Genomic DNA, 16,462 nt, shown 5'->3' with positions numbered 1-16,462 from the left:
GGTGGCGGTGGGGCGGAGCGGCCCCGCGCATGAGTTCTCTGAGGATCGTCGGTGTCTTTCTCTTGCAGGAGTCTCTGTATTCCCTCGCTCTGAAATGCCTTATTAGCCTCTCCACGATTATCCTGCTCGGGCTCATCATCGTGTACCACGCAAGAGAAATCCAGGTAACATTTCCTTCTGTGGGTCAGGGAGCGCGGCTGGCTTAGGTGGGGGGTGCGAGGCGGTTTGTCCAGGGGAGCTGTGCTGGTAAGTACTGGGCACGTCCTGCTGCTGCAGAAAGCAAGCATGGTCTCTGCAAGCCTGCCGAAGTTGGTGAATGCACCTCAGCCCCGGAGACGGGCATCAAACGACGGGCGGAGAGCAGCCAGGAAGCTTTGCCTGCTAGGGAATTCTGCCTGCTAGGGACTGTTGTCTGCAGTTGTGCTATAGGATTGCCTAGCCTTAAGGTTATAACCTGCTTTCTAGGTGATGTGCCTGTCGTCTCCTGCAGCAGATGTGCAGCAATATTCTTATTTTTCAGTGACTAAATTTCATGTTGTGCATTTTCTCTTGACGGTAAGGTTAAGGTCTTCACTGTGCAAGGTATGTAATCCTCAGTGAGCTGTCTGAAATAAGAGTATACTCTAGGAGAGTGTTTAAAAGGAGGGGGGTGATTGATATTTGACTTGTTTTATTTAATGCTGTAATCTCTAGGAATGTGACCAGAGAAAAGTGTTAGGAAGGATAGGGCTAAAGGTAAGAGGACCATAATGGTCAAAACTATAGAATAAATCTCACAGATGCTGTTGCAGGTTCTGTCCAGGTGACTTAGTCCTAATTTCAGTTGCATTTTTTTCGGCCAAGAAATTAAAATAGAGCATTTCAGCTCAACCAAATGGTACAACAGGCAGAATTCAAAGTTTTGAAGGGAAAAATACCTTACTCATAGATACAGTGTGTTTGCTTTTTCAGAGACTCCTTGAGCTGAAGACTGAAATGTCAGGTTTCAAGGGCAATGAAGACTTTTCCACTGGTACAAGTCAGTTAAATAAAAAATAAAAAATTAAGCATTATATAGTACAATTCTTCTTCTGTGCAAATGAAGGCATGTAGTTTCAACATGAAATGGTACATGGTCTCCTACTAAGGGTAGTGTTTGAAAAGTATTGGGTCACTGAAGGCTTTTGCCAAATTGAATCATGTTGTACAGTCTTTGCACATGCAAAACTTCTTTTCCTGGCTCAGAACCCAGTTTTTCTTAATGTCAAAGATATTGAAAGCTGCTTAATGATATTGTAATGAATAAACAAGTGTTCTGGAGAGAGAGCAAATTTATAAACTGCAGGACTACTGATGAACAGGTTTCTTTATCAGTATAAAAATAAATAAGTAGCACTCATGCAGCGTGGGAGCCTTATCTGGCGTATCTTCCCACAAATGTTTCTTCAGGCATGAGCAGCAAAGCTTAAAACAAGCCCTCTCTAAATGTTTAAAATATTCTATGCATTTTTCAGAAACTTTAAATGAAGAATTTTATGGAAGATAAATAGTTGAATGAGGTAGTTGAATGAAAATGAAATAGTTGTAGGTCTGTGCAGATACCTCAGCTTATACTGAATAGTTACTCCAAGATTCAATAGTTTGTTGGGTTTTTTCAGGTAAGGATTTAAAAAATTTCATTGTCTTAGGAATCAGATCACTTATGGATCAGAAAAGAAATATTTTCTTAAAATTGTCATTCCATTTTGGTTGGATTTTTCACTGATCATTTTAAAGAAGTTCCTCATGTATGCAACTTCATGGCAGGAGTTGTGCAATCATATGGCTTAATCATGGTTAATGTAGTTTTCAGTGCTGCTGGACAGAGGACAAGTATACCTGCCTGTAAAACTGAAATACCCCATGTTTCAGAAGGAGACACCAGAAACTGCAGTAGTCATGACAGTGCCTGGAGGAGCTGCAACTTCAAGGGGTTCTGTCATTCACATCAAAAATGAAGAGAACTTCTCTGTTTCAAGGAGTTTGGAAGGAAAGGATGTAGTACCCTCTGTAGCTGTTAGATACCTGCTGTCTTTTGAATTTAAGTATAGTGTGTTTTTCTGCACACACTTGACTTTTAAAAAATATGATGATGAGAGTGCAGGACAAAGGCTATGTCAATTCTATGGTAACAAAATCTATGTTGCACTAGACACCTAGGGAGAAAAGGTGTCTTTAAAATCCCTTGGCTAAGTACATAATGTTCTCCAGGCAAAAGAAGATACTGTGTAACCCTGATAATATAATGTTTTTTAAAAAACCTTTAAAACAGACTGTTTTGTGAAGGCAGATGTGTCATTAATTCAAGCAAACGTTCTGCTCTGTGCAGAAGAATGAATAAGGTCTATAGAACAGAGCCCGCAGCTGGTTGGTTGTGTCCTGGAGGATTTTTGCACCAGCTTTTTGTCAGTCCTGTTCCTGTTGAAACATTCTTTCCTGATTATTGTCTGAAACATACTTAAATATTTGTTTTAGTGTAAATAAGCAGGAATTCATTGAGAGAGGAAAATTTGTTCCATAGAAGAGAAGGTGGCTGTATTCAGCTTGCAGCTGTGGTGTCTTTCATACGGGAGCAAACTAACCTTTGCATAAGTGGGTTTTTCTACAAAGCATGAGGCAAAGAAAAATGTTGGGAAATTTTCTTTGAGCTGACAGTTAAGTGATTATTACTGAGTGCAGGATGAATACTGACTGAGAAACTCCTGTTGACCTAGAATGCTGGCAAGTGGAAGTCAGGTTTTTCATTCTTTTCAGGAGTCTTTGACCTTGATTTATTGGTAGGATGATCAAACAGCCATGCTGCAAGGATGTCCATGGGACAGTGCCTAGAAGCACAGCAGTGGCTTTAGTCTTCTCTTGAAGTGATGTTGCTTGTATATTTTGTTTTGAAAAGTCAGCCAGTTAAACCAGTCTCTGGAGTTTGTCTGCCCCAGACTTGCTCCCCCTTTTTTAAGGGAGTTGGGAGGGAAGTTTATAAAGGTTCACCAAGATTCTTCCCAAGGCGAGAAGTGATACAGCAGCGTAAGACAACCGAGTTTCCATCTCTTCCCAAGGTACCGGGACCTGCGCGGCGGCTGTGCCCGGGGCTTCCCCAGTGCTTACACATCGCTTTGCGTCCGGCAGACCAAAGTCTCCAGAAGGGTGGTAAGTGCAGTGTTTAGACAAGGGATGCTGAGTAGTCTTTGTGGAATACTGGAACTGTTTAAACATTTCCACAAATATGTTTTCAGGGATGGCACTGTACTAGCCAGACTCCAAGAGTAAAAATGTGAGCTGGTATGAATTTTAATAAATGTGAATTAGTGTTAAGAATACAGTACAAAGTCAGTTGAAAACAGTTGGGTTGAATTGTTAATTCATAGCTTACTTTATCATTTCCCAAAAAGAGGATAAAAATTGTGAGCAAGTTTGCTTCACATCCTTCCCCCTTCTAGAAAAAGTCCTAATGAGCAACAGTAACAGAGTTGGAGTTGAGGCTAGTGATAACCCCAAAATGTGTGTTCACTTTTTGTTCCATTTTTTGTTGTACCTGTAATGCTGTTGACATTACACTTGGGAGATAATGAAATATGCATTGCTCCCTCTCCAGGCCTGTGTGGTTGTTGATTCAGTTCTTCAGAACAAGTGCTTTGTGTTTGAAAGATCAACAAGAAAAATGTAATTCATCATTATCCCAGCCTAGAACAGGTATTTCTCTGACTGTTTCTCCAGTTGAGAGTTTGAAGAGGTGAAAGAGGGAAGAGCTAAAAAGACAACATTACCCAATTATCATATTTTTGATGTATAATTATCCACTTCGTGCATAAACAGTTTGTTACTTAATACTATTTTACATAATTAAAGCAGAGGCAGTATGTAACATAATTAAAATTGTATTCTTTAGAATTTACTGTTCCATTCCATATTTCTCTAGTGGAATTCAATTCATAAATAAAATAGAATTTGAGAAAGTTTTGAGTGGCAGTTTACAAGGTAAATCTGTGGTTTTTCTAATTTTATTTAAAAATGGACCTTTCTGCCTATCTATAGTATGATTAAAGATAGAAGTGCTTTTTAACTATGCACCTCTGAACTAGTGCTGACACTTTCTTGTATTACGAAGAGCAAAAGGATTAAATCAAAAGTCTGTGAGACTGCCGTTTGGAGGTCTTTAATGTCTTTTGTTGGGCATTCCACCTCAGCTGAGTATCTCTTGAGAGATGGTGGTCAGTGGAAGAACATATCCACTGGAACACTTCTTTAATGCTGGACTGCTTAGTGTACCCTTTATGTAAATAAACATACTGCCTGCCCTGAATAACAGTAACCTGAGTATTGCTAACTGTGCTGTCTCAGACAGCATCTGAGCTTCTTTTTCTTTTCCCTGAATACAGATGCTGTCACTCATGCAAAAACATGAAAGTTGTTGGTATTTGTTAAAGCTAATAGAAATCTTGTGCGTATGTGTGTGTGTGTATCAGCTGAAGTTTCTAACCACATTTGAAATGCATTGCTAATTCATACTTTGATAGAACACCCGTGGAAAGGCTTGCAAATTCCAAGGTTAAGGTTAAGTTATTGCTTGCATAGCCGAGCATCACAGAGCTGCAGGGAGAAAGCAAAGTCAATCCCAATGGTTCTGAAGTGGTGGGATAATAATGTGCTACTGATAGATTCGGAGTGAAACATTTTCAGTTGTCATTACCTTTCTATAAAATTACCACAGTTGAGAGCCCAAATATCTTGCTGAAGAATCAAGAATCGTCTTTTCCCTGTGCCTGAAAACTTGAAAAAATGGAACAAGCAGTATCAGGTAACAGAAAAGAATGGTAATAGCAACATAATACCTGTTCATTATGCAAATACATTCCATAATGCATGATGATAATAAGCACAGTTTATGGGAGTTTCTTTATTTTACTGGCATCAGTGGAAAGTTTTACGGTAAAAATGATGCACTTGTGAACAGTTAAATCCCTTGCAGTTTCTTGTAATAAGAAGCAATGCTTTTTCTACAGACAAACTTATTTATTTTTATTTATCTGTTATTTATTTGTTTCTATCCATGTCTATTGTTTCACCTTCACTGGAGTGGTACATGTGTATTTCATTGTCTTGCTGGCAATCTTTTGACTTCGTCTGGAGTTCAACTTGTCTTTACTTCGGTGTATTGAAGCATCAGGGATTGCTCACACAGACTGTAAATCTTCAGTTTAAGAAATGAATGAGTTAGACTAAGAGCACAGAGAGCAAGTCTAATGAAAAACTGCTGCAAGTCAAGAAATAAACTTAGAGTGTTACTTAGCCTAATCTGGGGTCTCTTGAGAATTAGTGATTTTTTTTTCTAATTATTCTAATAGATTTTGAGTCAAGCAACAACAAACACATTGTGTGGCAGTTGATCAAGGATACGGTAACTTCATGTGCAGATTCAAAAATTCCCCTTTACCAATTAAATTTAATATGCATTTCACTTCTGTAATGAACAGCAGAAAATCACAAAGGAATCCAAGGAATCACACAGGAATCCAATGTCATCATATTTGACAAATTAACAGCATATCTGTCAAGTTAACACTGTAGAGTATTTTTGTGAAAACACTAAGTTTCAATTCTGTTCAGTACATTTTTGATAGCTTTTTGTGCAGATCCTGTTGATGTAGGAAACACTGCAGGTGCCCGTTGTATCAGAGAAGCAGCAGTGGAGTGCATATGGCATGGAAGGCAGGCTTGAAAATCCTTTAATGGTGATCAGCCTTGGAAGGAACAATAAGGTTAAACATATATTATGTCTCTCTTCCCAACAGGCTTCATTAGATCGTAGAAGGAGGTGGTACATGGTGGTCAGTACACTGAGTGGTTGGTCCAGCCATACCTAGAGTTATTTATTTATATCTGGTGTTGTTCCAACCATTTTTTAGTGAGGCTGTTAGAAGTTTTTCAAGATATAACAATGCATTATGAGGTGTGAGAAGGTATGTCATTGTCACTGTTGGAGGAGAGAGAGCATTGAGAACATTTGTAACCAGGAATCAGATTCTGGATTTGTATAAATTGTGTATCTTAGCTGAAATGAACAGATGCTCTTGTCTGCAGTGTTAGAGGCATTCTGCATGCGCATCTTAATGTGAAACTATGGTACATGTCAGATCTTTCAGCTGTGGGACCTTCAGATTAGGGAATTCTATTGGGTACTTGACTACAGCTCTTTTTTGCCTGACTTTAAGTGAAAGTGTGCCAGAACTGACAAGTATACATAAATGCCTTTTTGGTTTTGGTTCTGGTTTGTGTGTGATCTATTAAATGTAGTACCTTGGGCTTTGAGTTTGATTTGAGATGTATTTGACATCTGTTTTGAGTGAAGATCAGAACAGGAATGGCTGCTGTTTAGGACTCTGGAGAATTAAAAGGTTCTCTTTCAATCAGCTGTTTTCACCATTGATGATGAAAGTTGTCACCTTCCCTTAGTAGAGGACAGAATATTACTCTGAGCCTATGAAGCTCGTTTTAAGATGTAAATTACCACTAGGAGAAGAGGCTGTAACTGATCTTGTAACTAGCATTCAGGTAAGCTGGAAATATTGATCTCTGTAAAAATTTAATTTAAAAATTTATAAAGCGTTCAGGAATTTTGTGAGGAAGTTTTCACAGCTTTTTCCTATGGAAAAGAGAAAAGTTGCATATCGTGATAACACACACAAATAGAATTTAATTTTTCTCATGCCCTTTTTTAAATTTAATAACATTTATTGTAATTTAAATGACATTACATTGAAAAATATGAATGGGAAAACTTCTGTTCAGTAAAAGTGATATGAGAAATCAGATCAGATCAAATCCTTAACACATAATGAGTGCTTTAAATTGAAATGCTCTAAAGATCCAGTTAATTTAGATATTTGCAGATATAGTTCCCTTAGTGTGATTATTCTTCTTAGAGAAATATTATGATGTATTCTTGATTCAGTTGTGTAAATTGACCTTGTCCCACTGTTTTAATGAAAGCCATATTAAGAGATTCCTTCCTGTGTCTCTCAAATGATCAGAAGAAACTGTCATGAGGACACGCTTTACAGCTTAAAAATAATTATTTTGTAAAGGCAACATCTTATATTTTAAACTGGTGTATCTGAACCCAGACTTTTGCAAATAAAATTGTTCATTTAATGTCATGCCTAAATATTTTCATAGTTGCAGAGTATCACACATTTGTAACTAACTGATTCATTCACTTCTTCCTGCTTAAACAGTCCCTGCAATTGTGCCCTTCATCTATGTGAAAACAGTCATTAATAAGCATAGTTTTATATTGACATTTTATAGAAGGGCATGAGTATTATATATTCCATGAAGAAGTGAGAGCACTGAGTTCTGAAGAGCAATGGCTGTATGTTCTAAGGTGCTTTCTTACCTCTCATTTTGTTGGAGACAGACTGATCTTTTGGAATCAAATTTCTTTTAAGGAAATTCTAAAACTTTTCATGATGGATGAAAACACTTTTATGTGTTCCATATAAAGTAAAGCAAAAGGGCAGGCCTCAAATAACTTTATATTTTACAAAGTCCTGCTCTTAATCTTTTTAAGAGTAATGTGCTCTGGGTTTGTTTTTTTTTTCCCCTACAGAAACATATTAAAACAAAACCTTGTGTCAAAGTGGCAGCTTCTGAAATTTTATCTATAGTACTATAGAGTTATCTTGATGTGCAGGGGAGAGCTGGGTTCTCTGTTATGTGACTGACCAACAGAACTGTTTATGGAATTCTAATTGAATACAATCACAAAGTTACTGAAGGCTGCAGGAACCACGATGGTCAAAAACAGGGTTAAGAGGCTGTATAGTGTGATTTCTTAAATATAGGTCATCTTCAAAACCCCTGCTTGTGAAAGAGCATATTTGAAATAAAAAATAATTGAGAAGTAAATATATGTGGGCTCATATCTACAGATTTTATTTTCACCTTTGTATAAAGAGCTTTGTGACCTTTATCTGTATTCTGCAAAAAATTATGCAACTGTGTGTCTTCCATAAACAGTTATACATCAGTTCTGTGCTCTGATGAGAAGGTGTAAGGTAGTCAGAAAAGAAGAAAAACCTTTTCTAGCAAGTATTTATATTGTAAAAGTATTTCATTGTAAAAGGCAATTATCTGGACAATTGCTCACTTTTTTTTTGTCACATAAAATATGTTTTCATGAAAGGGAACACAGAGATTAAGAGTTCAAGTGCTGTGGATAAAATCTGGGGATGGCTTCATAGCTAAACTTGAAGCTTAGGCTTGCCTATCTTGTAGTCTTATGCTCAGATCAGTCATTTGTCATGTAAATGAGACATTGTAATTGCCATCCATCTATGCCTATAATTTTCAAGAATTATATGCCTACTTTAGCAGATGTCCCAAAACCTGCAATATAAAATGAATGCAGTGTTCCACAATATGTTCTAATGAGATACTATTCTTTATGAAGCATTTTATTCCTATTAAAAGTTTTATTCCATCTTTCATAGCTCAGCAAGTTCTCTAGCATTACTACAGATCTACACAGTCATTTTCACCTGCCCTATAACTGACCTTTTATGGTAGTGTCTTTCAGTAGAGTTATGCATTATGAAGCAATGCTTCATTTTCAGTCACTTAGCAAAACAAATATTTGTTCTAGTTGGTGGATGGTATTTCTTGTTTTGTGACAGTTGTTAATAGCTGTCAATAGCTTTTAAGAATATGGTCTCTTGCAGCCAGAGAATAAGGCGCATCTTTAATTAAAAACAAAAATGGCACAGTAACTTTGATTCAGTCTGCATCACTGCATCCACAATATAAATAAATAAATACAAAATATAACTCACATGCATAAGAAATCTGAATTCAGTCTGGGAACCTGGAGAAAGACTTAATGTCCAGATGTGGCTTGACAGCACAAAATAAATTACCTTCTACCTAGACATATTAAAAAAATTATTAGAAACAATGATCCTGAGCATTCACTGATAGCATCTAAGTTTAATGACATTTTCACCAAAATTATTCTCACTGTGTTTCTGATACAAGTTCTAGTTATTGCTTTTACACCAGTCATTGACTGGTGAAGTGCATCTGTATTTTGGAGTATCTAAATTAGTGGGATCTTTAGAGCATTTCAGTTGAGAGCAGCCTTATTATATGTTAATAATTTGATCCTCAACACCTTTGTTATCATTAAAATAGTTTTTCAGGGGGATTTGAAAACTCTTGAACAGACACTGATTTATGAATATGCTAAAGTTCTCTTAATTGACTTCACCTTGGCCATTTCTCTTTGTTATTGCAGTAGCAATAAATTCAGTTTTAACCATGCAGCTACTATAGCAAAATTGTAGTGGGATTTTTTTTTTGTAAATTTCTTCATAGTTTACTACCCATGATTTTTTCCTGGGCTCTACATAAGAAGTGGACTGCTAGAGCAGTAGTTCTTGTCCATTCAAATTCAAGTATAACAGAAAAGGTACCCTATGGCAGCTGCTACGGAATATGATCCTTACCTGAATGGTGTCATGGGTAAAGTGGGCTCACACTAGGACCATTCCATTGTTTTGCCCGTATTCAGAATTAAGCTTTATGGTAAAAGCCAGTAACTTGCATTCTGTTGTAATTTTTGCAGTATGATAGTTTAGAATAATTTAAACTTCATGTGGAATCATAAACAAGTGCTAGACCTGATGAATTGCCAGATCAGTTTCAGTGTAGTTTTAAGACAGTTTAATGGCACAATGTTTTGAAAAGGTATTGATATAAGACTACCCATGGCCAGTCTGGTTTTCAGATTCCGTTGTCAGATAAGAAAATCGTTCTCTTTATGGGGAGCTGTACATGACTAGACATTTGGCGACCTCCAGAAACAGAATAGGATGCAGTGGAGTCAGATGAGAAATTTAACAGTGTGGCTGTCAGCTGGCAGGCCATTCTTCTCCCCCACCATTTGGCACTGGAAAGGAAAAGAGGGGACAGGGTTTTTTTTTGTATACAGCTTGTGTCAGCAAATCCAAAATTAATAGTCCTTGCATTTCACTGGTGGCTTTTGTATATATGTTGTGGCTAGGAACATCCTATGTCAACTGCTGGACATCAGAATTTTTGCTGCTCTAGTATGTCCCATTGAGCATAAGGGTTGTGAAAATAAAGGTTACTGAAACATTTTGAGCAGCATTTTTATTTTTAAATTGTGGATGATAAGGGGGTTCGCTGCAATCAGTGCAAGCATGCTTGATGTATTTTGTTTCCAGAGATATTAAAGAAGCAAGTTTCTTTGAGAACAGAGCATCTTTTACCTGAGAGCTGCTGTAAACCAGACAGATTTGATGCTGTAACATTCAAATAATTTTTGGGCAGCAAAAATAACTTTGTGTACTAAGACATAGGCTAAGACAATTCTTTTCCCTGAGGAAGCAGGTGCACTGATAATTAATAGTGACCAAGTAAAATGGTATTTTACCTATTAAGAAATGCAGATAAATACCTGTAAAGAAACTTGAGCCTATGTTTATTTAACCTAGTGTTGAAAACTCCCCTACTTAAAGATATTTTAGGTTGATCTTTGAAGCAGTTTGAAGACTTCATCTGCTATACAGTTTAGCCAGAAGCCCATTTTAGGCTTTCTAGAGGAAAAGATGTTGAGTACATACCTTCTTTATTGCTGCCCTCTCAAAATTTTATTTGCCAGGATGTATTACAGAGACATTTGAATAAGACAAAATGCCTCTGAACACTTGGAGTTAGTGCATAATTATGCTTATTAGGATTTTGAAATACAGAAGTACTTTTAACTCCATTCTGCTTTTCCTTCTGCACAATATACTTTCCCTTATTTAAGTAGTCATGCTTTAGGACAATACTTGGATCATATATTTCTATATTTGTAGTTGTTTTTAACATATGCTTGAATGAAATTCTGGGTTAAACTGTATTTCCAAGACAGTAAGAACACGGAGACTTCATGATTCCTGTGGTGCTGATGTGTACTCACCCACTGTCGTGTAAATAAAAATGTAATTAGAATGAAACGATCCTGGCATTCAAACTTTCTCACATACCTGAAGTATTTATGTAATAAGTAAACAGTAGAGGAGGAACTGAGAAGACAGATTTTTGTGTATATGATGTGTTGGTACTCATCATTTCCTAAAAACAATTTCCTACTTTAGAGTCACTGTTGTGCTCCTTTGGCTGAATGAATGAGTTAGCTCATCTTATTTAGCCTCAGATTCACTGTTTCTTCCTTTAACTCCTGTCTCCCCTGCAAAAATATTGCCAGTTTCTTCAGAAAATACGTCCCTTTTTAAAATTGATTCCAGTTTTCCTAGTAGTAATGAAGCTCATCATCCCTGAAGAGAGTGAGGCTTCTCTCACAGTGGCAGATGGCAGTCGTTTTGGGAGATGGTGATTTCTTCATGCAGTGATCCATAGAACAAACTATTTTAGTTCTGAATGAAGAAAAACAAATCCTAAATGAAGAATTGTAAAATAATTATTTAAAATTAATAAGTATATTGAAATGAAGATTTCTTCCAGTGACTTTTGCATCTGCAAGAAGAATGTAGAATTAGAATTACTTTATTTCTCAGGTACTCGAAATGGAGAAAAACATATCACAAACCACTATGTTTCTTGATACATATTTTTAAAGTTAGTTCTGCAAAATAGCACAGTTACTTTGTACAAAGATGTGCTGTGTTCTTCATGTACAAAGTTTTGTAACTGCTGCTCCAGTGCAAAGGTAAAATCATCCCTTACTTTGATATCAGTGTTTCCATCCTTGTACTGCCAAGTTCACTGTAGTAGTTGAAGCAGACCTAACACACCAGAAGAAATTTTTGAAGAGTTTTTTTGTTATTGTTGTTAGAGATTATTTTATTAGCATGGTTGTTTGTTCAGTGTGATATTTTTTTAAAAATTTGTGAAAGTAGACCTAAGCAATGCATTTACTTTGCAAATTTCCTTTTTAGATGTAACAAAACTGGCACAATTTTTGTGCACTCTTTTAGTAGGGAGAGTGTGCCAGAGTGGGCCAGCAAAAGCACAGGGCAGTGCAGGTTGGCAGCTGATGGAAGCTGAACTCAGAACAAGGTGTAGTCTGGCTAGCTTAGGCTACTGGTAGGTTTCTTAAGGGCTGGCTACATCCAAATAACCTTGCTCAGGCCTTAGAGATGCTCCAGACCTTTCAGCTCTTTGGGCCTCCTCTGGACCGTCTCCAGTAGCTGTTTGTCTCTGTTGTACTGAGAAGCGTGGAACTGTACACAGCACTCAGGTGCGGTCTCCCTAGGACTGAGTAGAGGGGCATAGTCCAGGATTTAACCATTTATCACCTCCCTACCCTGCTGGCCACACTCTTCCCAATGCAGCCCAGGACATCACAGGCCCTCCTGGCCACGAGGGCACTGTGAGCTCATGATCAGCTTGGCATCAATGAAGACTCCCAGGTGCTTCTCCACAGAGCTGCTCCCCAGTAGGTCAGCCCCAGCCTGTGCTGGTACTTGGGGTTATTCCTCCCCAGGTGTAACACACCCTACGCTTGCCTCATGAAGTTTACCTGGCCAACTCTCCAGCCTATCAAGGTCTCACTGAATGGCGGCACAGCCTTCAGGTATATCAGCCACTCTCCCAGTTTTTTCCTTTCTCTCTTATTGTTCTTGCACTTCAGTGATGTTCAGAGCTTTGATAAACCATGCTGCTTCTGTGTCTGCCTGGAGAACATTATTGATTCTCAAAGCCAAGCACAATGGTTTTTGGAAATTTCTGATGCTGGATGGAAGTCTTCTTCATGTTGTTTTATCTTTTTTTGTTGTTTTATGGAGCACAGGGGGTAGGATCTGAAATGCTGGCATAATGAAATAGCTGTTAAATTAATATTGTTAAAGTGAAGGAATACTTTTCATAGACATTGACAAGTAGAAACTCCTGTTTCAGTCAATTCAATTGAGTCACATATTGCTTATTTTGCTAAATATCTCAAATGAATATACTCACCCTGAGTGGTGGACTTATATTTATGGAGCTCTGATTTGTTCAAAGGTTCATAAAAATTCATGTAACTAAATATCTCTGTTGATTACAGATCTGAGGAAGCTCAGCTGTGATTGTTCAAGCAAGACTCCAAACAGAATTATACTAGGAAATTGTCTTGTGAAATATCTGTTTAATAATGAAAGTGAAAAAACCCTGTTTTTGTTTTAATTTTGTTTACAATCTATTATTAATAGTAAGATCATTATCTAATTACTTTGATTTTTTTTATATATTTATGAGCTTTTGATGACTTCTTAGCTCAATCCATAATTATGCTTTTCTTAGGGGGTTCTCTGTATCATTGGGAAAGAATCCTGATATCTTGGAACGTCTTTTCTATTTTTTTTGTAGTCCTTGGATGTAGATTCTTAATACTGCATAGAAAGTAAGGACATTGTCAGGAGTGTCTCACCTTCTTTGAGTGCCTAGAGCACATATATGTATATGGAGAGACCTATATGGAAAGAAATTATGTACGTCCCAGCAATTGCTCGTGCTATAATGGTTTTTTGGCATTGTAGGCTGTTGGGGGGAGGAGGGGGTGTTAAGCTATTTCATAGTTTGGGATGAAGAGTACAGCTGAAAATCTGTACAGTACCATTTAAGAATATTGAGGAATGCTTCTGAATATCTTTAGAGAGAAAAAGCTAAAAAGAATACTGTTAGCATGTGGATTAAACCAGAAGGGAAATATGGGTAGGTGGAATTTAACTTCGTGTGCTCGTGCAGAGGTTAACCCTTTGTTATTCATTGGTTCTAAATTCTTTTCTTTCTAAAAGCTCTCCTTTTTTTTAAAATAATGGTCTGAGGGATAAAAAAAAGACACAGACAAACCTGGTTAAGAGCATTGTTTAACACACACTGGTTTTTTTGGAATGATTGTGGTTATTAGTGACCTGTGAGAGTAACCAAGATGTACTGTTCAGATGTATTTTAATGTGAAATTTTTGGTACTGCACTTCTGAAAATGTAATTCACAAAGACTATAAATTCTCTGAGCCTCTTTTCCCCATCTCTTCTCAAGATGATAACATTTAAATGCAGTGTTTAAGAGGGGGGCATGTTTAGCCATCAGGAATCATCAACATGAAGTTTGCTTTACATACATGGTTTATTTATAGCAAAATATTAATAATTGTAAAAATTTTGCACAGAGATGTCAAATTTAAATGTACTACACAAATAATAATTTTTGGGCTGAAACTAAGTGCCAGACTTTTAAGATTTTCTGTTTAAACTGGGATGTTTATAGTTGGGAGGGGAATGTGCGTGTTCATGCATGTGTACATGTATAAGTAATAGAGCAGTCTGGCTTCCTCATTTGAATGAACTAAGCATGTTTCATTTTGTAGATAACTAGACCTTATGGATTAGTTTCTGTGACCTACTAGAAAGTTTGTTTTTTTATTCTGGATATGGAAAACATTCTGGCAAATACAAGATAGGCAGTCCCTCATGTCATTTTGTGAAAAAATGTATTATTTGCCTTCTATGCTTTGTATGTGCAGAAGGAGTTTGATGCCTCATGACTTTACATATGTATTAAACCCACTAACATGTCTCATCTAGGGCATTGTACTTAAGATGAGGAGTACAGCAGCTTCCAGAAACTCCTGTAGGCTCTCCAAGGTCAACAGGCATTTGGGTTACAGACCATTTGATTACATGCCTTCTGATGATGTAAGAAAGTAATTTCCATCTCCTAGTTAGAGGCAACTGTTCTAAAGGCTTAAGATGGCAATCTCCCATCATGACTTGAAAATGGCTTTAACTTAATGAGGTGCTGTGGGACAGTAGCTTGGCTTTTTGGACTAGTGAGACAAAGAGTATCTTCTTTGTCTGCCATAATGTTTTTATTTTTTTTGCATGTGTGAATGATACTTTGTGTAATACACACTATAGAAAAATACTGGATCAAAAATTCTGGTTAGTCATCAATCCCAGAGGCTATATTTTGCTGCTCTTAATCATAGTCCTATCAGTTCTTTTGTAAGATCTAAGTGACTCCAGTATTTAACCATTTTTAATTTGGGTTCTTAAATTAAACAATTGCAACTATTTGCCTGTAAGTAAAGATGATTTCCTTTCTCCAAGGAATGCTTCCAGCACTACAGCTGATGCTGCCTTATCGCTGATTATTGCTTCCCTTTTACTCCTGCATTATTGTATCCCCACAGTATTACAGCAGGGTAGTGATATAGTTCTCAGGTTTCTTCTTTTGCCTGCAAAGGCATTTTTAAAACATGACTAGTTTCCTTTTTCTCTGCATTCACCAACATTTACAAAATTAACTTCTCTCCTTTTGTTTCTCTCCTTTAGGGAGCCTTTGATCCAATTTGTCATTGTGTGCAATCTGTCTGTTTAGAATGACGTTCTGTTTTTTTTCATCTGGTGTTATATGAATGTAACTGTGTAACTCACAAGTGTTATGTAAATATACACATACCTATCTATATAAATATCTGTCATTTTTATGTTTTTAAAGTGGAACATTGATTCTGTGTCTTACATTCACATAGAACATGCTAGAATAGAAATACATCACATTATCCAGGTGAAAATACCTTCAGAATTTTTCACATAGTAAAAGTATATGAGAGTTCTATATTTGGAGAACCTTGCAGGACACTGATGAAGTACTTGCATTAGATTTTAACTCTGAATAATTACAAAAAATTTGAAAACTATGAATAAGCATAACATATGTGACCTTGACTGACGATTGTCCTTCTCTGTGAAGCGCAGGACTCAAATCTACAGAAAGGTTTGATCATTCTTTAATTAAATTCTCTTTTTATTGCTAGCATCATTCTCCATTCAGATGAGGAGTAGTATCTTGAAATCAATGCATGATTATTACAGCCAGATTGTCTGAAATCATCCAAGAGTGTGCATACATACCCTTTGAATTGTGCTGTTCAGCCGTCCTTTCCCTTCTCCGTTCATTTATGTTCCTCACTTTCTGGAGTGGAAATGTACATAGCCAAACACAGAGGCATGCACAAATACCTCTGTATCTTCCAAATTAGAAGTGAAGCTTGCATTAAGTCGATTTCATAATTGCAAATATATAAAATGTACATGGAATCCTGTACTAGTTTCTGTGTCATTTTATTATATCTGACCTTAATTGTTATTCACAGCATGTGGCTGAGGCCTGTTCATGTTCTGCAGTGTTTGATATCCATCATAGTTTGAACCTATGCAAAGAACTGTAACAAAGTCATCCTCATAAATGCAATTTTGAAATGTCAATATTGTTATGAAATAGAAATGTTTTACTGTATCTGTGTCTTTGTGACTAGCGGTGTTTTCTGCTTTTACGGTTTTTACCTCCTAAATCTCATTATATGACAGCTTAAGGTATTATCACTTTAAAATATATATATTAATTTTCTTGGAATAAATTGTCACAGCTAAGGTCGCA

At 36.8% G+C, this 16,462-nt stretch overlaps 1 protein-coding gene across 1 annotated transcript in view; it reads left to right on the top strand.

Moving 5' to 3' along the window:
* The first annotated feature begins 29 nt into the window (after nt 1-29).
* The window catches only part of KCNN2 (potassium calcium-activated channel subfamily N member 2), a 70,459-nt gene continuing 54,026 nt past the window's right edge, over nt 30-16,462 (top strand). The window contains exon 1 of the mRNA XM_031060564.1: nt 30-164. Coding sequence (XP_030916424.1) covers nt 30-164 — 135 coding nt within the window. The remainder of the gene's footprint in view (nt 165-16,462) is intronic.

The sequence above is a fragment of the Geospiza fortis genome, unplaced genomic scaffold, assembly GCF_000277835.1.
Source record: "Geospiza fortis unplaced genomic scaffold, GeoFor_1.0 scaffold203, whole genome shotgun sequence".
NCBI classification, from domain to species: domain Eukaryota; kingdom Metazoa; phylum Chordata; class Aves; order Passeriformes; family Thraupidae; genus Geospiza; species Geospiza fortis.
This window is presented reverse-complemented; position numbering and strand designations above follow the sequence as displayed.